The sequence below is a fragment of the Mytilus edulis genome, chromosome 5 (genome assembly GCF_963676685.1).
Source record: "Mytilus edulis chromosome 5, xbMytEdul2.2, whole genome shotgun sequence".
NCBI classification, from domain to species: domain Eukaryota; kingdom Metazoa; phylum Mollusca; class Bivalvia; order Mytilida; family Mytilidae; genus Mytilus; species Mytilus edulis.
This window is the reverse complement of record NC_092348.1, coordinates 55,054,349-55,081,430: the sequence shown is the minus strand read 5'-3', so window position 1 is coordinate 55,081,430 and position 27,082 is coordinate 55,054,349. Positions and strand designations below refer to the sequence as shown.

Genomic DNA, 27,082 nt, shown 5'->3' with positions numbered 1-27,082 from the left:
AACCACATCTAACCTAAAAGTATTATACAGCAACACACTGCAAAGCTTTTTAGGCGCTAAAACTTGTTCACATATACTTTAATTTGATTGTTTTAAAAATCAAATACTGAAATGTTGAGATAATTATTTCTATTGCAGCTAATATCAACCGCAATACATTCTGGGACTGATGCAGCTATTGATCAAGCGGAAGATGCTGAAGATAAGGTCAGTTATGGGACTTTTACATTGTTTTGAATTTTACATCAATGGCACATAATGGTGCATACTTAAATCATGATTTATATGGTGTAAGGACATACTGATACAGAGTTGATGACCTGAGAAAGAAGAAATTAAGTACTCCTAGATTAAGCTTGACTGTTGTGTTGAAATAGAAATTCCTTCATAATGTAAGTTACTAAAGGAAAAAGTATTCTGGAATGTTATATCGAGTGGAATAAATATTACAGTATATGTTCCTAACAGAATAATTGGTATGGAATATTTTTTCAACAGGAACAAAGTTTGAAGTGGAACATCTGTTTGGTTGAACAAATGTATGTTGACACAGTAAATACCTATTATTATTCATCAATATTTCATCAGAAACAATAGTAAATGTACATGGGTCAGATAATTATTTGATATTAACTTTGATTTAGGACAAAGATCAACAGACAAAGGATAAAGAACAAGAGGATGAAGATGAAGAAGAAGGTTTGTAACATTGGAGATGGACCCTGAAAACCTTTTTGTTAGTTTGATGATTTGTTAAAGTTGGTCCTTTGGATTACAGTTTATGATGTCAGCTATTTGTTTTTATGTATCAAAAGCTACTTGGTAGTGACTTTGCTATAACAGAACTCTTATCAAGAACTAAAAGTAACGTTTTATAAACTTTATGCGGTTGAAGCGTTTTCTGGGTTCACCTTCATTGGGAACTCAGATATCACTAATAATAAAATATTTGAATTTAGATTGCTTATTTGCTTGTTGTGCTTTAAATTTTCTGAAAGGAAAAAACTAAAGTTTGGCTCATTTTCAAATTTTCTTATTACAAAAAGAATAGTTTGATAGACAACTGTCTTACCAACAAAGTTAAATCCCGCAAGATGTCTTTCTCTTAAAGTCTTATGTCTTGCTCTTAAAATCTAATGTTGGTCAATACATTTTTTGGGTACAGTTGTTGTTAAAATTTTAACAAAACAATACAGCTTAAAAGCTTTTTGCTTTGTCTAATATGTTTATTATTTCATGTTTATGACTTCAAACTGATATCACACACAAATTACATTTTGTCAATAAAAGTAACCAGAACTTGTAAATTATCAATATTATAAATTGATAAAATTGATAAAATTTTAAATAATTTACTCTTTTTGCAGTCTCAGTGAGTAAGTAATGGCTCTTTCAATACCTCCATATATACTTTGAATTTATTATGATAAGATTCAAGGCATTAGGCTGGATGAGGACCAATAAGGCACCTATTTCTAGCTAAAATATATACTAGGATTTAATGGCCAGTAGTATGATGAATCATATGTTAAACAATGCCTAGACAGGAAATAGGTATTTTGTTCCGAAAGTTTTTGATCATGTTTCTTTTACAAATGAATTTTCTGATATGAATATTAAATTATTCGAACCCTGCACTCTAGTTTTTTTGAGTTGGAATGTAGTGTTGAAATCCAAAGGATTTTGTAAACTTTCATTGAAATCTTTCTTTTAAACCAATTTTTGATGTAAACATCAATGTTTTAAAAGAAAAGCTTAACAAAAATATTTTATTTTCACTTTTCACTTATATATGTATCAACTTGGCACTCTTCACCTTGAAATATTGTACTTTGATAATAAGGTGTAAGGGAGGGGGATGTGGCAAATAGAGCCCTTACCTTACTTACTCCTTTAAAAATAATCACCAGTAGTCAAGCAAGCACTACAGTTATTGCACATCCTAGTCCTACTGCCTTGTTGGATAATATCTAAAAAAAAATCACCAAAGAGTTATCAAACAAATAATTTTGTTACACAATTTAAATATAGATAACCACTTTTGATAAGATTGTGGAGAATGACAATGGAAATAGCAATCTTTCACATGCTCTAGAATGATGCCGAACATTTAGAAATTTATATGCACTTTTCCAATCTGGAAGAATAATCTAGTACGCCAGTTCACATCAAGAAATCTAAAATAAAATAGATAAAATGTGTTAGTAAAATTAACAAATCTCGAGTTATTGAATTAGAATTGACATGTATGTTTTGTTTGTTTTTCAATTGACCTATTTTTATTTTAGATATTATCGACAAAACTGGAACCGTTCTGAAGTTTATACAAAAGCTGTTGGAAAGTTTGTGTGATTCAATCATAGAAACTTGTAATAATATTTCTAAGAACTACAGAATGGTGGCTGACCAGCTAGAAGATGAGATGAACAAGGAAAGACAAGGAATTATAGTAAGGCGGGAAATCTATTTTTATCTTTTCTTTGAAATTTGGAGGAAGAATAATATAAAAAGTTAACAAAAAGGTCATTATATGCAACAACTATAGTTAATAGCTTTCTATTGAAGTAGATTTAACATTGGATAACAGATAATGATGCATAACAAATCATGTTGGTTGCTTTTTTGATAGTGTAAAGCTTACTTTAAATATTGTGTAGTTTACAACACTAGATATGTATAAGACCTGACAAAGAAGTAATGTTTTGATGAATAAAATGGGTCGTTAAGCTGCACACCAAGTTGTTTTAATCAAATGCAAAATGTACCTAAATATATTAATGCAGCTTACATAAGTATGTGGTCATTATTAATTGAATGTTAAGTCTTGATCACTTAATTGTTTTAATTGCACATTTTGTTACAGCGATCCCTAAAGTTACATCATGAGGTAAAGTTCGCCATTTCAAATTTTGTGTTCTTTTCTAAGTTTGCTTTGATGTCAGTGTAGTTAAAACGCCGTCTGCTCACTAAACTAATATTGATAATAATCACAATGGAAAATACGGTATTCAGTTTATCAGAACATAGGAAGGAAAAAAGCAGAACATTCTCTGGAAAAAAAAATGAAAAAAAAGTTTACTTTACATTGTAATTTGCTAGAAGTTATATGAGCAACATAATAGTCCTTCAAAGCTATTCCATGTGACTATAATTTCATTTTGGCGATTTAATATGGAAATTTTCTGTTTTTAACCACTTTAATATTCTGAAGTACAGTCTCCCTTGATCTTCTCATGGAAGAATTAAAAAAAAAACTGTGGATTCATTATTTTCGTTGGATACCAAATTTTTGTGGATATTGGTAAACCATGAATGTAAATGTTCAACGAAGTACTAATTTGAAATGCTTGTTAGCAGTCTTTAGCAAAACCACAAAATCCATTATTCACAAAATTAGGTGTTCACAAAAAAATAAATGAATCCACAGAAATACTCCTCTGGTGAATTAGTTCCTTGTTAACCCGTAACCCTAAAGAAAAATTATGACCCTGGATAATGCAATTCTTATACAAAATTGTTAATAAAATAGTCATGGGCATTAGGGAATAGAGGTATTTTAGAGGTCCTATTCTTGGAAATAGAAGTCATCTCTTCTTTTTTTTTCTTTTTGCACCATCAGTTTTTTTCTTATGCAAGTTAACCAGCAATAAGGATGTCTCATGAATATGCTACTAACTTTGTAAATGTATTATGTAATGAATTTAGATATGTCTTGGATAGCCATAGGCTGTTTAAGGGACTTGTTGGGGCTGTGAACATCATTGGACAGTTAATTTAGAAAAACATGGAAATGGCAGGCCAAGACATGGGGTGGCGACAATTTTTCTGGAAATTTTAAGTTTTCTATTTTGAGGCAGATGAACTATAAATCATTCATCTACAGTTTTAGTGACTTGCTTTTACCTAGCGTTAGTTTTTTGCTAAAGGTGATTAGTGAGTAAAGGTAGATAATTATGGAAAAAAGTGGAAAAGAAAAGGAGTGTTAATGGTTTATCTGCTTCACAAGTGGTATAATTCAAGAATCGAGACAATTTGTTGCCCTAAGTCTAAGTTGGCAATTTCCATGTTATCTAAATGGACTTAGCTCTAGCATCCCATGGCCCAAGCAAGTCTCCAAACCAGGCCAGAAAATTAGTACAATATCAGAGAAGTTCTTGGATAACATGTAAATTTGAGAAGCTATGTGATGTATAAAAAAATATGAATGACATGTCATGATACATAATAAAAGATTGAAGAAAAAAATCAGCTTTTTAGCAAATTATTTTTTTATAGTTTTTCTAACTTTATTAATTGTTCAATTTGTTTCTTTCAATGAGAAAAGTTGTTGAAATATTTTATTTGATTTTACAGAAGCTGTATAAATAGTATTTTTCTTGGATATATATAAATTTACCTGAAATGCATTTTGGGAACTATGGAAAAAGAATAAGAAAGTGTGGGTAAACGAAGAATGATTTTGTTAAATTGTTGTGGGTCAGGAAATAAAAATGCTTTTAAAAATGTAATTTTCTGTTTATCCATTCGCAAAATGCTACTTATACAGTTTTATTATATTGAATCATCTGAAGTACTGGTCAACCAGTGTTGCCTGTAGATATGGCTTTTATTGATATTTTTAATGCTGCTGTAATTTTAGGATTTTGTTCATAAATTGGTTGTTTGACTTTATAGTGATATTTATTTATGCCCCTGCCGCTACTACAACTAAATAGCAATAGCCATTTTCCAATTCCTTTATTCTTTATAGGCTGCTGACAGGGGCATTAGAATCATACAAACATATCTGTAGTTTTATTTTCAATTTTTACACTTGAAAACAAGAGGTGTGGAAAACTGGTTAGAGGGGGTGGAGACAATTTTTATTTCTTTATGCATTTTTCTATTGAGTTGAACTTTCTAACGATGACTTTTTTACCATTATATGTGACTTTTGCTTTTAACATTATAAATTCTATACATCTCCATAATTCAAATACATATTATTAATTTATCCATAGTAAGATTTTAATGGGTCATCACCTCAATTTGAAGATTTGCAAATTTAGAAATACTTTATTATGATTTGTGAAAAGTGGTAAAAGATTTGTTTTGTTTTTTAACAGTCTGGGCACAAATCTTTAGAAATGGAGGACCAGTCTATTGAAGGTCGAATAGATGGGTCAGCTGAGGATGGAGAACCTAGGTAAGATGATAACTAAAGAAACAAAAACATAGACTGTTCATCTCCAAGTTAATCTATTCAAATAGTAAGGAATGCTTTTTTTGAGACAGATTATCAGTAGTATGGTGCATAAACAGATCTTTCTTTATTTGAATGACTGCTCAAACTATTTTTCCTGTAAGAGCTTCTCTTAAATATGCCATTTAATTATGAAGATACTGTAGACGCTGCATGCATTAGAATTAAACATTGAAATCGAAAGCCTGATTCTTTTTTAATTGAAAGGTATAAGAAATCAAAGTCCATTGAGTTTTACTTTCCTGAATATAAAAGTTGTACTGATTTTGGATAAAAATAATAAACTTGGACGTTAAGCAAGCAATAATCCCTCAATAGTAACATCAAAGCCAGGTTTTTAACAGAATGAAATTGAATTTACTGCATTATTCCCCATGGCAAATTATTGAGGGATGATTAGACTCACTGTCTGATTGTGCAAGTTATGACCTTTTCAGAACTTAAAACTTTCAAGGATATTTTTTTATGCTTTTAAACCCCCGCTTCAGCGGACAGGGCATTTCAGTGTTACCTTTGTCCATCCGTACATACATCCAAAATTTGGTTTCCGTTCTTCAACTTTAGTGTTCCTCAACTAAATGCTATGAACTTGTGCCCAATGCTTATTACCACAAACAAACACAGAAGAAGGGTGGGCGGGAATTTGCCCCAAAGTTAGTCCTCATGTGCAGAAAGCGTCAATTTTGATGTTTTTATGCCCCACCTACAATAGTAGAGGGGCATTATGTTTTCTGGTCTGTACGTCCGTCTGTTTGTCCGTCCGTCTGTCCAGCTTCAGGTTAAAGTTTTTGGTCAAGGTAGTTTTGGATGAAGTTGAAGTCCAATCGACTTCAAACTTAGTACACATGTTCCCTATGATATGATCTTTCTAATTTTAATGCCAAATTTGAGTTTTTACAACAATTTCACGGTCCACTGAACATATAAAATGATAGTGCGAGTGGGGCATTCGTGTACTGGGGACACATTCTTGTTTCATTCTTTTTCTCTACCTGGAAGTCAGAAGGATGCTAATAGATGCATACAACTGATTTACATGTAGAGTGGAACACATTTATCACAACAGTTGTTAGGTCGGAGTGAAACTAATCTGGGTTCATCAATCTAAAGAAGGTCATTTGCACCAAAATTTTTAAAAAATCCCATTTTTTCCGATTTTGAATTTTAACTGGACTTTTTGGATTTTAAAAATAATAGACACGATCAGTTGTTATATGCCTTCGGGTTTACCGTATTTGTCAAGGTTTCAGTCCTCATAACTCCGTGTTTCAGACCTCGTAGGTAAGCCCACCCCTCCAAAAAAAACCATTTTTTTTTCTGATTTCAATTTTTGAAGTTCGTATTTGAGCTCAGAATGAATATTAAAAGTGAGAAACATGACAATCAGTAGTGTCAGATTGAGGAAACATGCATACACTTCGAATTAAATGGCATTACCATGACCTCCAAATGTATGGAGCACCATTGGTGCTAAATAACGGTGGTCTGGGTATGGCCGTAATATTACGGCCCCCACATGACAAGGGTTGATATAGTTAGGATTAATAATTTTCAATTTTTATTCCTCATTTATGGGCATTATGTTTCCGTTCATCTGTAGTCGAAGTTGAAGTCCAATTCACTTAAAATTTAGTACACATGTTCCCCATGATATGATCTGTCTAATTTTTATGCCAAAATAGAGTTTTTATCCCATTTTCACGGTCCACTGAACATAGAAAATTATACTGCGGATGGGGCTGTGTACCAGGGACAAATTCTTGTTTTTTACAACTTTCATAGTAAAATTTCATTTATTACATCTGTTATAGATATATATGAAAACATAAGCTGTTTCAGGTGTTCAATATCATTTTGTTTTACAGAGAATCACTCTTAATGAAACTAAGGATCTTACTAAACTTTTAAAACAATCTTTACAAAGTTCTTTTTTCCTTTGAATTTAGTTTTAATGATTGACATTTTATATTTACAGAAGTACAGATCTTGTATCAATACATGTTATAGCTCCTGATGCTGAAGTGAAGAAGACACCCAGGTATACTAAATAACCTTGTTCTGAGTGAGCCAAGGCTCCACTTTAAAGGCAGTACTTTGACATTTAATCGTTTACATTTTACAATTGTGACTCAGGTGGAGAGTTGTCTCATTGGCACTCATACTATATCTATTCACTGTTTATTCATAACATAAATATAACAAAGAATTAGAAATGTCATAATACTCATGTTTTTATAATAGATAATGAAACTTATTTTTTATAAGAGTACAAATGTATATGATAGCATTTGTTCAATATAATTACAAACTTTTAAAAGAATTATAATAAATATGAAAGAAACAAAATCAATTAATTGTTTTTTTTGCAAATATTTATTTATTCCTAAGTCTTCCGTTAAGTCTTGTTAAGTAATTTGAATTTCCTGATTTCCAGTGAAGATTCTCTTGATGGAAAGAAGCAGGATAAGTTTGAGCAGAGTAAATCCAAGGTGTACCTCCTTCTGGAAGCTTTGTATTACCTCCTCATCTCACGGACAGAACTTATCTGTTATTTCCTTATGATACTCGACCAGATTGTCTACGCCAGCTTGTTGTCTTTGCCACTTCCATTGATGGTCTTTCTTTGGGGCATGTTATCAGTGCCACGCCCATCAAAGAGCTTTTGGATTACTGCTATAACTTACACTGAGGTTATTATATGTTCTGCAAATTATAGTTAAAATAATATATGTTGGAAACACAGATGTTGCATCTGACATGTTAAATGCAAATTACAATAGAATTATTTATATAAATCAAAGAAATAAGACTTCCTTGATTACTTCTTTTTTTTAAAAAGGCGGGGTTAATTGTTAACAAGTTTTAACACCCGCATTTTCTGATTTTTGCAGACAAATCCTACTTTGGTAATTAGAAAACTTTTCATACCCTTCATTTTTACTATTCATTTATTTAGTAAGAATGATTGGGTGTTTTTTCATTCACTTATGCTTGTATGAATAAAACTTGAAAATACTTAAATGAAGCTAACAGAAAGACTACTGATCGTGGCTAAACTAAATGTTAGATATCGAAACAATATGAATAATTTAAAATTGAAAACTGTTGGTTACTGATTCCTGAGTTTGCTGGTCAATAGTCAACTTAAAAATTGAAGACTAGAATTACTTTTATATTAGCATCTAAATATTTGATGTAAATATTGGTCTAAAAATATAGCAGTGGAATACATTTTTAACAAACAAACATCTGAAATCACATCTATATTTGCATCTAGACATTTTACCTAAATATTTGGTAAAACATAATAGCATAAGAATACATTTTTAACAAACAAACATCTGAAATCACTTCTATATTTGCAACTTAATGCTTGACATAAATATTTGGTCTAAGATTATAGCATTGGAATACATTTTTTAACAAACAAACATTGTTATTTCAGGCTATCATTGTGGTGAAGTATCTGTTCCAGTTTGGTTTCTGGCCTTGGAACAAAGACCAGACCAATTTAGAACCGTTTTATCCACCAAGGATTATTGGAATAGAGCAGATAAATGGATATGCAACTGTGGATCTTATACTGTTGTTAGCTCTGTTTATACATAGATCTATACTCAAGGTATGTACTGTTATTTCAAGTATCCATTATTCCATCCTTTTGGTCCTATGGTCACATATTCTTGTTTTACAAATGTAAAAAAAAAAAGAGATTGCAACAAGTTATAGAACAATAACTTCTGTACTAATTATTGACTACATTGTTTTCAGATGGAAAGTTTGAAATAAATATTGAATAATGACCTTTTCTAAAAGGTTAACAATGATTAAACTGAACAGCTGAAATGAGGCATTTGATTTATATAAAATTTCTAATACTGTAAATTCAGGAATTATGGCAAGCATTTATTAATGTGATTTTGTCATTTCAGACTGAAATACGATTTTAATTTATGCTATATGCAGAAAATTCCTGTTGAATTCATATAAAAAAATTTAGAAATGCGAGTTCAAATTATTGCGATTATAACCCTGTTGCATTTTTCACAATAATTTCTGAATTTACAGAAGATAAAACCTTAATTTTACATATTTTCTCCATTAACAGAGATATGGTTTATGGAAGGATGCTGAGGAGATAAATTCAGACTTTGATAAAGTAGAGGAAAAAATATCACCACATGGATCTCCTGCACCTAAAAGGGAGGTAAGTCTTGGAAAATATTAAACAAATATTGTCAATTGGGTCAATATGCGCAATTGATTTCCCATAGGTGGTCATGGTAACATTTACTTCTGTAGCTCAGTCCATATTGTAAAACTTGGATATGAATGATAGCTTGTTTAGAAGCTGAGACATTTTCACATATATGTTTAAATTTTCGGGGTACGAAGTGAGATTCATTTTCCCGTAAATAAGCACAATTTAATAGCTTTATTACAAAAGAGTATGCGAAGTCTTTCTTGGATTAGTATTCAAGCAATTGAATATTGTAAACTTTTTTTTAATTTTAGATTTGGATTTAAGATACATACATTTAAAATTGAGAAAGGAAATGGGGAATGTGTCAAAGCGGCAACAACCTGACCATAGAGCAGACAACATCCGAAGGCCACCAATGGGTCTTCAATGTAGCGAGAATTCCCGCACCCGTAGGTGTCCTTCAGCTGGCCACTAAAATATGTATACTAGTACAGTGATAATGGATGTCATACTAAACTCTGAATTATACACAAGAAACTAAAATTAAAAATCATACAAGACGAACAAAGGCCAGAGGCTCCTGACTTGGCACAGGCGCTAAATTGCGGCGTTTTTTTTTTATTGGTTTGATATGATGTGATGTTTTTATCTATCAGTTTTTCTTTGGCTTACTTGTCATAAGAAAACTGGTCCTTTTTTTGGCATTTTAAACGTGAGACTTGTCATTTAGATTCTTGTACATTTACAAATATGATTTATTATTAGGATACAGAGTTAGTAGTGTCTGGCAGTACTGCACAGACCTCTGGAACACACAGTAGTATAGAGGAAAGTCTAGAGGATCCAAATGGCAAGAAGAAAAAGGCAGAAATGTCTACGTATGTTAATATATATAAACTAAAACAATCTACCTTTTTGAATAGAAAACATGCATGGAGAGTTTGTGCAAGAATGTTAATAAGAAACATGAAATGAAAAGAAATATAGACACTGCTTTGCATAAATTGCAAAGATCTTACTTAGGAATTTTTTTTAGGGGGGGGGGGGACTATTGCTGTCTGGAATCCAAAAATGTGATATTTTAAGGAAATAATGAAGATGTTACATTTTTTTTATTAATACACATTACAGAAAAGAATTGAAAAATCTTAAAATCTAGCATAATATCCTTTAAGCATTAGCCCACTATTATACTATATTTTTAGCTCACCTGGCCTAAAAGGCCATGTGAGCTTTTCTCATCACTTGGCGTCCGTCGTCGTCGTCGTCGTCGACGTCGTCGTCGTCGACGTCGTCGTCGTCGTTAACAATTTTTCAAACATCTTCTCCTCTGAAACTACTGAATGGATTTGAATGAAACTTAAAATGATTGTTCCTTAGATTATCCTGCACAAAGTTTGTGCTTCGATTTTTGATCCGTCAAAAAACATGGCCGCCGTTACTTAAAATAGAACATAGGGGTCAAATGCAGTTTTTGGCTTATATCTCAAAAACGGAAGCATTTAGAGCAAATCTGACATGGGGTAAAAATGTTCATTAGGTCAAGATCTATCAGCCCAGAAATTTTCAGATGAATCAAACAAACCATTGTTGGGTTGCTGCCACTTAATTGGTAATTTTAAGGAAATTTTGCAGTTTTTGGTCATTATCTTGAATATTATTATAGATGAAGATAAACTGTAAACAGCAAAAATGATCAGCAAAGTAAGATCTACAAATAGGTTAATATGACCAAAATTGTCAATTGACCCCTTAAGGGGTAAATGTCCTTTAATGACAATTTTTCCCAATTTGTTCATCATATTTGCTAACTTTAAAAAATCTTCTCCTCTGAAACTACTGAATGGATTTGGATGAAACTTAGCATGATAGTTCCTTAGATTATCCTGCACAAAGTGTGTGCTTCGATTTTTGATCCGTCAAAAAACATGGCCGCCCTTACTTTAAATAGAACATAGGGGTCAAATGCAGTTTTTGGCTTATATCTCAAAAACGAAAGCATTTAGAGCAAATCTGACTGGAGTAAAAATGTTCATTAGGTCAAGATCTATCAGCCCTGAAATTTTCAGACGAATCAAACAAACCATTGTTGGGTTGCTGCCACTTAATTGGTAATTTTAAGGAAATTTTGCAGTTTTTGGTCATTATCTTGAATATCATTATAGATAAAGATAAACTGTAAACAGCAAAAATGATCAGCAAAGTAAGATCTACAAATAGGTTAATATGACCAAAATTGTCAATTGACCCCTTAAGGGGTAAATGTCCTTTAATGACAATTTTTCACAATTTGTTCATCATATTTGCTAACTTTAAAAAATCTTCTCCTCTGAAACTACTGAATGGATTTGGATGAAACTTAGCATGATAGTTCCTTAGATTATCCTGCACAAAGTGTGTGCTTCGATTTTTGATCCGTCAAAATACATGGCCGCCCTTACTTTAAATAGAACATAGGGGTCAAATGCAGTTTTTGGCTTATATCTCAAAAACGAAAGCATTTAGAGCAAATCTGACGTGGGGTAAAAATGTTCATTATGTCAAGATCTATCAGCCCTGAAATTTTCAGACGAATCAAACAAACCATTGTTGGGTTGCTGCCACTTAATTGGTAATTTTAAGGAAATTTTGCAGTTTTTGGTCATTATCTTGAATATCATTATAGATAAAGAAAAACTGTAAACAGCAAAAATGATCAGCAAAGTAAGATCTACAAATAAGTTAATTATGACCAAAATTGTCAATTGACCCCTTAAGGGGTTATTGTCCTTTAATGACAATTTTTTCACAATTTGTTCATCATATTTGCTAACTTTAAAAAATCTTCTCCTCTAAAACTACTCAACCAAATTCAACCAAACTTCAATTGAATGATCAGTAGGGTGTATAAAATAAAGTTTGTGTTTTATTTTCTATTTTGTCTAAAAACATAGTCGTCATGGCTAAAAATAGAACACAGGGTAAAATGCAGTTTTTGGCTTATATCTAAAAAAAACTCCAGCATTTAGAGCAAATAAGACTAGAAGTTAAAATATTTATTAGGTCAAGGTCTACCTGTCCTGAAATTTTCAATTTGCAATTTGCAAAAAAAATAATTTGTTGTGTTACTTCCAAAAAATAGAAAATATTCTGACCAGAAAAAAAAAACATGCCCCCCTACAAGTTAAATGGTCCATGCCTAACTGTTATTAATGAAATCATTTAACTGTTTTGCTGTTATTGGAGCCTCTTGCCCCTTCTCAGCAGTGGAATAAATCCAAATCATGAATGAAGAAATTCGAAAGAATAACAATTTTATAATGTAACAATAACAATTTTATTGTTAAAATTCTTTTATTGTAACTATAATGTAATAAAAATAACGTCCTGCCGCTCTTCTTGTATGCATATTATATTAGAAGGAAACGTGTATACATGTATTTCTCTCCGGCGCTCTCGGACGCGTCCGGGTTGTTTTTAGTGTGACCGACCGGAAACAGTCTTTCCGTAACTTGATGGTAAGAAATATTACTGCATTCAGCCTTTTGAAAATATTTTCCTTAATATTAGTAAATCTTAGTGTTGTTGTTCATCCAGCATTGTTGGTATTGTTTCCCCATCGATATAAAAAGACTTTTTGTTTCGATTTTCACCGCTAGTTCTCTTATATTCAGGAAAAATAATTAAAACATTGGAAGCACGCGTGTACGTTATTTTTTGTATATCTCTGTCAGATGTCATTTGGTTTGCATTTCCTGGACAAGACGTTCGCAAATATTATTTTATTAAGAACAATAATTGTTCTTGATAAAATAAGCCTACTCAAGCTCATGAAACAAGTGCTTAGACTATACAGTCAGTAATTGGACAAGATTGAGTTCCCACTCAAAAAATGTCCTATCATTTCAACCAAAATCGATGTTTTTAAAAAAAATATTGCCAAGTAACTACAAGACCGATTTTTATAAAATAAACACCAAAAGATGTAAAAATGTTTCAAGTTTTATTGTTTGTTTAGTCATAATTTTAATCACTCATTTTCATTTTCTGACGAGGAGAAAACAAATGCAAATTTTTACTATTTTATTTTGGTTAGAATGCATAGCAAACTGCCACAAGATGTACTTACAAACAAAAATATATATAAAAGAAAAAATCAGATGTAAATAGACACCAAACAACGGTTTGGAAATTGGCTTATGCAGCCCCTTAGAAAAACGGCTGTGGTACCATTGTTCCTATATATGTTCTTTGTCCCCTAAGCATAATAAACAAGATCAAATCTTCAATTTTTATGCCCCACCTACGATAGTAGAGGGGCATTATGTTTTCTGGTCTGTGCGTCCATTCCTTTGTCTGTCTGTTCGTTCGTCTGTCTGTCCCGCTTCAGGTTAAAGTTTTTGGTCAAGGTAGTTTTTGGTGAAGTTGAAGTGTCCAGATATATTTTCTTTGTCCCCTGAGCATAATAAACAAGATCAAATGTTCAATCTTTATGCCCCACCTACGATAGTAGAGGGGCATTATGTTTTCTGGTCTGTGCGTCCGTCCGTCTGTTCGTTCGTCCGTCTGTCCCGCTTTAGGTTAAAGTTTTTGGTCAAGGTAGTTTTTGATGAAGTTGAAGTCCAATCAACTTGAAACTTAGTGCACATGTTCCTTATGATATGATCTTTCTTATATTAAAGCCAAATTAAACTTTTGACCACAATTTCACGGTCCACTGAACATAGAAAATGAAAGTGCATGTTTCAGGTTAAAGTTTTTGGTCAAGGTAGTTTTTGGTTAAGTTGAAGTCCAATCAACTTGAAACTAAGTACACATGTTCCCTATAATATTATCTTTCTAATTTTAAGGCCTAATTATATTTTTTTATCCAATTCCACGGTCCATTGAACATGGAAAATGATAGTGCGAGTGGGGCATCCGTGTACTTTGGACACATTTTTGTTTTTTCACAAATACAAGCGCTATAGTGAATGATTATCCATACATAAATTGAATTGATAAGAATAAAATCACCACAATTCAAAATTTTATGCCAAAATTATATTACACAATGCACTATACATGTATGTTAGTTTTTGGATTTCTCTAGAAATAGAAATAAGAGCAATATGGAGTATATCTGTATTTTTATGCAGTTCGTGTACATTTACAAGAAATAGAAATAAGAGCAATATGCAGTATATCTGTATTTTTATGCAGTTCATGTACATTTACAATGTAGTGCATGTTTTTAAAGGCAGCTTTCCTTTAATGGTATCTAGACTCCAGCGATTTTGTTTGCTTCATGGGGGGTATAATGAGTTAAGGCAAATTATCCTACTTCTGAATGTTATATGCATTGTTTTTAATTTTAATTAATTGCAACCAAGTCTTATAAAACAAACTGTGTTATGTTTCATTTTTAAATTGTTTGATAAAGCTGCATTTTGCATTAAAAAGTTCCAAAATGTAATCAGAACACAATAACTTAGTTATTTGTAGTGCAACATTACAAAAATAGTAGTTCCGACTGGTCAAAATCAACTCGAGATTTCATGTGTATTAGAGTTGTTTTAGGTACAGCACTTGAGTGGCATCTAGAGTGGCTAAAAGACCTTGCCAATTGTTTGTATACATGATATAGTGATGTAAAGTTGTTGTATATAAGATATGATAGAAATCATACTGTTCACAGGAATTCGTCATTTCGTCCATTGCAAAATCTTGTTGGTTATTAGATAATCTATTTATTCTAGGTCTTTTAAAAGTTTTATAGACTGAATGAATACAATATTCAGTGTTGTACAAATTTAACCCAAAAGAAACATTTGCATTTGATATTTTTCCAAGCTCTTGTATATGCCTGATAACGATTACTAAGGCACATTAATGATCTTGTTGAAAGAATCAGAATGAACATCTGATTAAGTAAGAAACGACTTTGGCCAGAGTTTATTATGTGTAAATGTAAAAAGTAGATAATTCAGTGCCGTAAGTGTCTTCTATTTTTATATATATATATGAAACACTTCAAGTTCATAACATTAAAGGATAATCCTAAATATTTTATTAAACTGAAACAAGAGTGCATTTCGAAAAAAATAACGTTTGCTCAAAGAAAAAATTGTAATTTATACAAAAAATATTTACCAACATGAAATACACATGTGAGTATTATTTCAGTCTGTATTAGAAGTCTTAGGTGCATGATGATTGATTACATGTACACTGTAAGTGTCAAAGTTACAGATGCTCCTAGCTTCAACAAAAACAGAGTTCATGAAAGCAATAAATAACAAATCAGTTTCTTGTCCCCACATGCAACAGAGTTCCAACTTGAGGATGCCTATGTTCGAAAGTTCTCTTGTTCATTTGATGATTTTTACACATTCTTTTGTGATTTCGCAGTCATTCAAGATGCCTAGAAGAAAGAACTGGAAACGTTCCAAAGCCATCATGGGGGCTGCCAATCCAATGACGAAGACTGGTGACCAACACTCAGTAGATGACAGAGAGGAGGAGTCTGCCCTCATTTATAAAAACAGAAAAACAAATGCCCCTTGTGGGAATACTATTGAAAATGAGCCTGAGGAGTCTGTCCTCCCTAAAAACAGAAAAACTGAGCATGCCCCTTATGGGAAAACTGAGCAGATTGTACATTTCACCTCTTGTAGGAAAACTGAACAGATTGCAAATTATGCCCCTTGTGGGAAAACAAGAACTATTCTTTCTGATACTAAAAGTAAAAATACTAAAGAATATGCGAATGATACACCTATGAACTACTCAGTAATAAATGCTCTTCATATTTTTGATAATGTTACGTTGACTTTTGGAAGTTTTGATCAATTTGATGGTCGTTTTTCCAATTTTACTAGAGGAAATCAATGCACGTGCAATTGTTTAATTTATTTGGCCTTTGCAACTAAGAATATAGATGACCAACAGTATAACTTAGATGATATTTTGGAAATAGGAGATCAAGTTTATCTCAAAACTGTGCAGAATCTCAAACAGGAAGGTAGATTTAGAAACATGTTATTGACTTTAAACGAAATTCCAAATGTCTTTGAAATTAGAGGACAAAAAATTATAGTGGAAAGAAAAAATGTCTTGTTTGGTACTGCTGTTCAATTTGATTCAACAAATGACTTCCTTACATTACAAGAAGCCCTTGTAGAAGCATTTGAAAAGGCTAAGGCTGCTTTAGTTATGATAGGTGCTATATGTTCTGGTGTTTATTTTGACAACGATACTTATTTTTTCTTTGACTCTCATTCACATGACAAGTCTGGTTTATATGAGCCACGAGAGTCTAAAGGCATGTCAATACTCATAGGATTCAGAGACATCCAAAGTCTGGTGAATTATATGTACTCTCACTACACAAGCATGCATATTGATTTACAGTCACAGTATGAAATTCTTCCAGTGAAGTTAATTGACATGGACAACTCATTAGTACTTCAGAGGCAGATTAATAGTTATTTTAAAGATCAAAATCGTAGAAATATAATTCAAATTTCGACCAAAGCCCTGACAGACGAATGTGATAAACGTAAGGTATATATGAAAACATACATGCAAAGAAGAAGGGAAGATCCATACATACACCAAAGAGAGCTTAATGCTAAACAAAAGGCTAGAGAAGATGATGAAGTCAGACAGAAAGAACTAGATGCCAAGCGAAAAACGAGAAGGGATGATGAAGTCAGACAGAAAGAACTAGATGCCAAGCGAAACACGAGAAGGGATGATGAAGTCAGACAAAAAGAACTAGATGCCAAGCGAAAAACGAGAAAGGATGATGAAGTCAGACAGAAAGCAGTAGATGCCAAGCGAAAAACGAGAAGAGATGATGAAGTCAGACAGAAAGAACTAGATGCTAAGCGAAAAACGAGAAGGGATGATGAAGTCAGACAGAAAGAACTAGATGCCAAGCGAAAAACGAGAAGGGATGATGAAGTCAGACAGAAAGAACTAGATGCCAAGCGAAACACGAGAAGGGATGATGAAGTCAGACAAAAAGAACTAGATGCCAAGCGAAAAACGAGAAAGGATGATGAAGTCAGACAGAAAGCAGTAGATGCCAAGCGAAAAACGAGAAGAGATGATGAAGTCAGACAGAAAGAACTAGATGCTAAGCGAAAAACGAGAAGGGATGATGAAGTCAGACAGAAAGAACTAGATGCCAAGCGAAAAACGAGAAGGGATGATGAAGTCAGACAGAAAGAACTAGATGCCAAGCGAAAAACGAGAAGGGATGATGAAGTCAGACAGAAAGAACTAGATGCCAAGCGAAAAATGAGAAGGGATGATGAAGTCAGACAGAAAGAATTAGATGCCAAGCGAAAAGCTAGAAAGGATGACCAAGTGAATGAAAAAGAAAGATTATGTAAACAAGCTTCTAGAAATAGAGATCGATCCAAGATTAGAAACTATGATAGATCAGTTAAGAGTCAAAAGAGGAAGGCAGAAGAATTTGCCTGTCATGAATCAAAATTAAAGAAACAAAAACAGCAAGGCTCTTCTCTTGAACAATGCATTGATATATTTTCTAAAAACATTATTGAAGGTCCGACTTACCTGTGCACATCATGTACTCAGACATGGTTTAGTAATTCAGTTGTTAATGCTTGTAGAATAAAGCAGACAGTTAAGGGTGATTTGAAGCAATGTTTTACTGATAGAAAATCTGTCAACAATATTGAATGGATTTGCAATACATGTTTACAATCTATAAGACAAAATAAAATACCAAGGCTTTCTGTTGCAAATAAAATGGGATTTCCAGTAAAACCAATAGAATTGAATCTGTATCCATTAGAAGAAAGGTTATTGTCATTAAGAATACCATTTATGCAAATTCGGTTGTTACCACGAGGAGGTCAATTTTCAGTCAAAGGAAATGTAGTAAATGTACCTGTCGATGTACAACCTACAATTAATTCCCTTCCTCATACTCTGGAGAAATCAGGTACAATACCAATAAAACTGAAAAAAAAACTGTCATATAACAAATGTGATTTCAGTGAGAATGTTAGGCCATTTGCTGTACTTTGTGCATTGCATTATCTTATGCAGAATAGTGACTTGTACAAAACCTCTGGTGTACAAATAGATCAAAACTGGATAAGAGAAATCACTGCTGTACAAAACAATGATGAAAGTGAAGTAGCTAATAATACCAGCAATGAAGATGAAGAAACAAGCACAGGTGATAAATTTGATGAAATCAATGAGGAGGAACTCCATGCAGGAAATACTGACACGCTTTTAGACGAAGTGTTCGATGAGACCAGTAACACAGGCAGTTCTCAGTATGTTTTTGCTCCTGGTGAAGGGCAGAGACCATTGAGTTTGTACAATGACACAGATGCTGAGTATTTAGCATTCCCAAGTATATTTTGTGGACAACGCAGACCAGATAGCAAAGAAAGATTAGTTTCTGTGCATTATTCAGATATTGTAAAGTGGGAACTGAGATCTGTAGACAGAAGAGTTGCACAGTCAGTACCAAATTTGTTTTTCAAATTAAAGAAAATACAAATGAAACATATAAATGATAGAGTAAATCTTGCCTTACGTAGATGCAAATCAGAAGGGAAAAAATGGACAGTAAGAGACTTTTTGAACCCTTCAACTGTGAATGATATAGTAAAGTTAGATGAAGGATATTACATTTTCAGATCACTTAGAAACTCTCCTGTTTACCTTGAGAAGAGAAAGAAAGATGTATTTGCAATGATCAGACAGTTAGGTTTACCGACATGGTTTGGTTCCTTTTCTTCAGCAGATACAAATTGGAAGGATTTACTTAGAATTCTTGGAAAGTTGAATGATGGTAAATATTATTCTGATGATGAATTGGATCAAATGGACTGGAATACAAAGTCCAGACTAGTACAGAAAGATCCTGTCACATGCTCTAGGTTTTTTGATTATCGTGTCCAACAATTCATCAAGACAGTTTTACAGAGTGATCATGACCCTATTGGGAAAGTGATTGATTATTTCTATCGTGTTGAATTTCAACAAAGAGGGTCACCCCACATTCACATGTTGATATGGATTGAAAATGCTCCAATTTATGAACAGGATTCAAATGAAGACCTCGTTCAGTTTATTGACAAATATGTAAGTTGTTCATTATCATCTGCTCCATCTGATTTGGTTAGTTTACAAGTTCACAAACATTCAAAGACTTGCAGAACTAAAGGCCGGCCAATATGTCGCTTTGGGTTTCCTTTGCCACCTTTGGATGAGACAGTAATTTTAGAACCATTAGATGAAGATATTGATAAATACAAGGCAATTTATAAAGAAGTCCAAACCAAGGTCGATTCACTTTATACAATGGATAATGTTGAAGATATTACTTTTGATGAGCTTCTTAACAATGTATTACAGTTAAGTCGAGAGGATTATATTAAAGCAATCAGAAGCAATCTATCTAGTGCAAAAGTGTTCCTTAAAAGAAAGCCAAGTGAAGTTCGTGTAAATCCATACATGAAAGCATTATTACCGGCATGGAAAGCAAATCATGATTTGCAGTTTGTCCTAGATCCATATGCATGTGCTGTATACATTGTTTCATATATAAGCAAGTCTCAAAAGGGAATGAGTGGATTGCTAGACCAAGCTGCAAAGGAAGCTAGAGAAGGAAATTTGGACCTCAAGCGACAAGTTAGGCACATTGGAAATTATTTTACAAATTCAGTCGAAACCTGTGCTCAAGAAGCTGTGTATTTATTGCTACAAATGCCTCTGACAAAAGCTACCAGACATGTAGTATTCATAAACACTTCTCCACCTGACAAGAGAACTTTCTTGCTAAAACAAACATCAGAGCTTGAAAAATTATCCCCTGATTCTACTGATGTAGAGTCAAACAATGACATCAAACGTTATTCAAAAAGACCAGCACTTCTACAAAACTGGTGTCTTGCAGACTACATATCTCAACTTGAAGTGAAATTTCCTGCTTCAGATGACGAACAAAACAAAAGTGAGTCAGAGAATGAGTCTGAAACTGAAGATGAGCTAGAAATGTCAAATGAGAATCATAGAAAAATAAAAATTACTCTTAAAAATGGCATAATCATTCGACAAAGAAAATCACAAAAAGTGATTAGGTATGTCCGATACAATAGAAAAACAGATTCTGAAAATTTTTACAGGGAACGATTGCTACTGTTCTATCCTTGGAGAAATGAACAATCTGATCTAAAGGGAACAAACGAAACATATGAAAGTATGTACAATTCTGTTCGAAGAATAGTAGAGAGTAAAGCCAAACAGTATGAACATAATGTTGAAAAACTTGACAAAGCCATTGAGGAAGCAGAGAATGATTGCCATCAATATGATGAAATAGCTCCTGGAACTCAGCAAGTAGAGCTTGAAGATGTTGAAGAAGGGTCAACAGAGGCAGATCAATATGTACATTTCAACCCAGATAGACCAACAGAACATAGACATTATGATATTTCAGAAGAAGTTGGTGTAGCAGCTAGAACAATAGATGTAAAAAGTCATGCCAATCGCATTGAAGATGATGACTATTACAAGCTCATACGGTCTTTAAATAATAAACAAAGAGAATTTTTCCTTCATGTACTCACATGGATTAAAAGAAAATGTGACCCATTGTATCTGTTCTTGACAGGTGGTGCAGGTGTAGGAAAATCTGTAGTAGTCAAAGCTCTATTTCAAGCACTGCATAGACATTTGTGTTCCACCGAAGGTGAAGATCCTGATGATATAAGAATTCTGTTATGTGCTCCAACGGGAAAAGCAGCCTATAATATTAATGGTTTGACCATACATAATGCTTTTCAAATACAGCCCAATAAAGGATTAAATCAATCTCTGTCATGTGATGTTCTAAATACTCTAAGAATGAAATATAGAAATTTATCAGTTGTAATGATTGACGAAATCTCAATGGTTGGAAACAAAATGTTCTCCCTTTTGGATGCTAGATTAAAGAAAATCAAAGGCAGCAACCAGATATTTGGAGGTGTAAGTGTGATTGCAATTGGAGACTTCTTTCAACTGAAGCCAGTATTTGATGGTTGGATTTTTCAAGATCTTAACAAAGGCATATCTGCTCTTTCTCCTAATTTGTGGAAGGAGTTATTTAAGGTTCATGAACTTACACAGATAATGAGACAAAAAGATGATATAGAGTTTGCAGAGTTGTTGAATAGGTTGAGACTTAATAATCTCAATGACAATGATTTTGCTATTCTTGATACAAGGACTGTCCGGATTGAAGATCAATCATACAATAAAAACAGTACACACTTATTTGTACAAAATGATCTTGTTGATAAATTTAACAACAAGTTTATAACAAATTTGACATCTGAGAAAGTAAGTGTAAAAGCTGTAGACACCGTAGTTGGAGACTTTTCCCCTCCTATTAAAGCAAAATTGATCAGTTCTTTACCTGGAAAGCAGTCTGACACAGCCAATTTAGCCAAAGAAGTGGAGCTAGCTATTGGAATGAAATATGATCTAACAGCTAACATTGAAGTAACAGATGGTCTCACCAATGGTTCATCTTGTCAGGTGAAATTATTTGAGTACAAGACGAAATCGCAAAGACCAAGTATAGTATGGGTCAAATTTAATGATGAGAAAATTGGAACAAATACAAGAAAAAAGTATAACCACTTGTACAGTCAAAATATTGACAAAAGATGGACACCAGTTTTTGATATTAAGAGATCATTTAGTTATAGATACAAAAATTTTGAACGAATCCAGATGCCTCTTCGACCTGCTGCTGGAAAAACAATCCACAAGTCACAAGGTGATACTTTAAAAGAAGTAGTTGTGAGTCTTGATTCTAAATGCAAAGGGAAGATTCCTCATATTCATTATGTTGCTTTAAGCAGAGTAACAACTTTATCAGGATTGCAAATACTTAACTTGAATCGAAAAAATATTGCTGTGTCTGACTGTGTCAAGGATGAAGTTGAGAGATTGAAATCTGAGGCGGTCCTTTCATTGTGTTTCAAACCACTGTATTCTTTGCCAAGTGAAAATTTCAAGGTGGTTTTTAACAATTCGAGATCTATGCATTTGCATCACGAAGACATTAGAGCAGATCCCAGCATTATGGATGCTGATGTCATTGGTATCGCAGAATCAAGGTTAATCCCTTCAGATTGCAACGAAAATTACTTATTTCCTGGATTTCAAACACCTATTCGAGTTGATCAAAATCAAAAACATCCAAATACTAGACCTCCACATGGACTTGTTGTATTCTTGAAAAATGGCTGTTTACTTCAAAGACTATTGCCTTATTCAACACCTACATTAGAATTTCTACTAGTGGAAATAATTGTGCCTAACAAAGGACTCTTCCAAGTAGTGTTTGTCTACAGAGCATCAGAATGTTCCCTTAAAGATTTAAAGACAGCTTTCCTCTATGATCTTGCTCCTACTTTGGATTTACAACACTCAAATTTAATTATAATGGGAGATTTTAACTTTGATTTGCTATCTGGACATGATAATTTCCTGAACTTTATGTTGGACACATTTATGTGCTCCCAAATTCTTACTAAGCCTACCAGATTATACACAACATTATTAGATCATATTTTCCTAAATATTGATAAAATTTTTCATTATGAGACAGATATTCTTGATGCCTATTGGTCCGACCATCAGATTATTTATGTTACAGTTCAGTTACATTAAACATATTAAAGTAAGAAGTGTAAAACCCACCACATTTTTTTGGACATTTAAGTTTGTTCAATAGAACAACCTTAAATGTCCAAAGAGGGGTTATTTTTGCTCATGGGTTCCCCTCACCATCTTATAAAGGTTGGGGTCACAGACAAATTTTGTTCATGTGAATTTCACACAAATTCATGTGAAATTCACATGAAATGATTGTGAAATTCACGTGAAAAAATTCATGTGAATTTCACATCAAAACAAATTCATGTAAATGATATTCATGTGAAACTCAAATGAAATGAGTTCACACGAATTTCATGTATAAGCTCAATTCATCACATGAATTTCACGTGAAAATTAAATTCACATAAAATTCACGTGAACAAAATTTGCCTGTGTAATTGTGGAAGGAACTGACAATACAGTTAAAAGAGTATGAATGGTAAGGGGCATAATTGGCCTCTGAAAACCAAGATTATTATATTTTGTTAAACATGTTTATATCAAATATTATATATCACACAAAGAAATAATCCACATTTCAAAATTTTGCTACATCTGGAGCCAAAAGGACCATTACCATTAATACTGCTTTCAAACATACTTAAGTTTTATAAGAAAATGTGACAAAAAATCTAAATAATTTATTGTGAAGGCTGGAAAAATTGGGTACATGTATAAAGGGGATGAGAATCTAGGATATATTTTTTGGTCCATTAGAATAAATGTTGAATAATTTTTATTGAAACATTTTGAAATGTTTTAAGAACAATAATTGAGGTATCATTTGTGTTTTATTTTTAAATTCTTTGATATTTGTAGTTGATTGATCAATTTGTAGCATATAGTGATGGCTGTGATATAATCTTGATAATTTAATAGTACAAGTATCAGATAAGATGAATGATCTTCATGTTGTTAAAATAATTGTAGAAAAATAAATCACTTCACGATATACATGTTTTAATACAGTTAAAAGTATTTAGTATATAAGCAGTTATAAAACAGGTTTAAATGTTAGCAATAACCTTTTTTTTTTTTAAAGCAAGCAAATTTTTTAAAAACATTTATATTATAAGAAATAGCTCGAAGAAAAGTTCTGGTATAATGTAATGTCAGGGTCTATGCTAGGATAACAGGTGTCCTGTGCCATGCACGAATAACAAACAAGAATGTGGTGGCATAAAAACCTGATACATATGCAGGAGATCAGTCTCCCAATACAGACACTAGACTCGCATATGCGACAGTGTCGCAGGGCCAGACAAAACAAAAAAGTCATCTATGGTCATATAATAAACTTTATGGATCTGATTTAAATGATAGTTTGTTATTTGTTTCTATAATTTTTCATGAGTATATATTGTTGTTTAAGAACTCTTTTTTATAACTGCTTATGTACTAAACACTTTCAACTGTATTTTTGATTCAATTTATATGTTGATGTGTAGAGAATATTGTAAGCAATATATATTGCACTGTTATAAAATCTAACAAGGACATTTACTATAATGATTGACTAGTATGCATGAAGCATGGACTAATTCAACAGTTGAGTGAGATGTAAAGGCTGACATTGTATATATATATATATATATATAATTATAGACTTTCTGAGAAGAGAATGTTTTATAAATGTATCTCCATAGAAGCATGACACATTCTATCTCCATAAAGGAAATAAATGCATTGTTATTTATTGTGAAATCAACTAGATATGTGTATAAATAAAACGTAAAAAGCAAAATAGTGTGATTTTTTTCTCTTAATAAATGATTAGTTAAAAAAATTGTCTTGATCATTTTTGTCGAGCCTGCAACTTTTGTTGCAGTTAGCTTGATATAGGGATAGTGATCCGGCGGCAGAATTGAATAACTATATTTGGTACGTGCGTTCCTTGCAAGGTCCTTATGCCTGTCGGACAGTTTTCACTTGACCTCGACCTCATTTCATGGATCAGTGAACAACGTTAAATTTTCGTGGTCAAGTCCATATCTCAGATACTATAAGCAATAAGTCTAGTAGATTTGGTGTATAGAAGAACTGTAAAGTGTACATGTCCAACTGGCAGGTGTCATCTGACCTTGACCTCATTTTCATGGTTCAGTGGTTATAGTTAAGTTTTTGTGTTTTGGTCTGTTTTTCTTATACTATATGCAATAGGTCTACTAAAATTGGTGTATAGAATGATTGTAAGGTGTACATGTCTAGCTGACAGGTGTCATCTAACCTTGACCTCATTTTCATAATTCAGTGGTCAAAGTTAACTTTTTTAGTTTTGGTCTATTTTTTTAATACTTTATGCATTAGGTCAACTATATTTGGTGTATGAAAATATTTTATGATCTATATGTCAGTTACGCAGGTTTTATTTGAACTTGACCTCATTTTCACAGTCCATTGCTAAGTTTTTTTTGGTCTCATTTTCTTTATTTATAAACAGTAAGTCATATATATTTGTAATATTGAAGAATTGTTAGCTGTACATGTTTGCCTGGCATGGTTCAATATGTTCAATAAGGCATTGTTTACCAGGTGAGCGATTCAGGCTCTTGAGAGCCTCTTGTTTTTAATTCAAAATGATATGAATTTGATTAATTAATAGGTTTGGCAAGATAGTGAACCCTTTCAAGGAGTTTTATAACCAGGTGACAAATCCAGATTACAATGCTACAACAGATGTGTATGCCTCCATGTTTTTCTGTGATTTTATCAACTTCTTCATAGTAGTATTTGGTTACACAGCATTTGGACCACAGGTTAGTCTCAAGTAATAAAAGAATTAGTAAGATTTTTTTATTAAGACTCGTAATTATTATTTTTATGCCCAATTTATGGGCGTTATGTTTTCTGGTCTGTGCGATAGTCCGTTCATACATCTGTCCAGCTTCAGGTTAAAGTTTTTGGTCAATGTTGTTTTAGATGAAGTTGAAGTCCAATCAACTTAAAACTTAAAATTGAGAAAGGAAATGGTGAATATGTCAAAGCGACAACCACCCGACCATAGAGCAAACAACAGCCGAAGGCAACCAATGGGTCTTCAATGTAGCGAGAATTCCCGCACCCGTAGGTGTCCTTCAGCTGGCCCCTAAAATATGCATAATAGTACAGTGATAATGGACGTCATACTAAACTCCGAATTATACACAAGAAACTAAAATTTAAAATCATACAAGACTAACAAAGGCCAGAGGCTCCTGACTTGGGACAGGCGCAAAATTGCGGCGGGGTTAAACATGTTTATGAGATCTCAACCCTCCCCCTATACCTCTAGCCAATGTTAGTACACATGTTCTCTTTGATATGATCTTTCTAATTTTAATGCCAAATTAGAGTTTTTACCCCTGTTTCACAATCCACTGAACATAGAAAATGCTAGTGTGGATGGGGCAACGTGTACTATGGACACATTCTTGTTTATTAGACTAAGTACTTATTTTCTCTTGTTCAAGTAGTGAACAATTTGTGAGGTCAGCTTAATACATAAAAACCATTTATCATATTTATAAAGTAGAATGTAGCACACAATTCGTAAAATACAATTTAATTTTACCCGTTCTGCAAAGGAGGGGGCATACTGGTTTACCTCTATCTGTTCTTCCATCTCGTGAAACTTTCTTCAATTTATCTCAGGTACTTTAAATCACAGCTTCCTGAAATTTAGTGGCCACTCTTTGCCTCTCAATAATAATTGTTCAATGCAGAAAATATACAGTTCCAACATTTACTCCATGGCATAAAAATCTTTGAACATAATAAGATATGTTTCTTTTTATGCCCCACCTACGATAGTAGAGGGGCATCATGTTTTCTGGTCTGTGGGTCCATTCATCCGTCTGTTAGTCCGTTCGTTCTTTCGTCTGTCCAGTTTCAGGTTTAAGTTTTTGGTCGAGGTAGTTTTTGATGAAGTTGAAGTCCAATCAACCTGAAACTTAGTATATATGTTCCTTATGATATGATCTTTCTAATTT

General features: G+C 32.8%; 1 protein-coding gene across 31 annotated transcripts in view; it reads left to right on the top strand.

Annotated features, from left to right (window-relative positions):
• LOC139523959 (piezo-type mechanosensitive ion channel component 2-like) overlaps window positions 1-27,082 on the top strand; it is a 131,767-nt gene that overhangs the window by 82,451 nt on the left and 22,234 nt on the right. For 27 of the 31 annotated variants that reach the window (XM_071318449.1, XM_071318447.1, XM_071318444.1 and 24 more), the window contains 11 exons: window positions 139-207; window positions 645-699; window positions 2,289-2,449; window positions 2,864-2,887; window positions 5,106-5,185; window positions 7,218-7,280; window positions 7,677-7,932; window positions 8,688-8,864; window positions 9,351-9,449; window positions 10,212-10,324; window positions 25,717-25,870. In XM_071318449.1, coding sequence (XP_071174550.1) covers window positions 139-207; window positions 645-699; window positions 2,289-2,449; window positions 2,864-2,887; window positions 5,106-5,185; window positions 7,218-7,280; window positions 7,677-7,932; window positions 8,688-8,864; window positions 9,351-9,449; window positions 10,212-10,324; window positions 25,717-25,870 — 1,251 coding nt within the window. The remainder of the gene's footprint in view (window positions 1-138; window positions 208-644; window positions 700-2,288; window positions 2,450-2,863; window positions 2,888-5,105; window positions 5,186-7,217; window positions 7,281-7,676; window positions 7,933-8,687; window positions 8,865-9,350; window positions 9,450-10,211; window positions 10,325-25,716; window positions 25,871-27,082) is intronic. The other 4 variants (XM_071318448.1, XM_071318441.1, XM_071318427.1 and 1 more) reach the window with 1 other exon arrangement.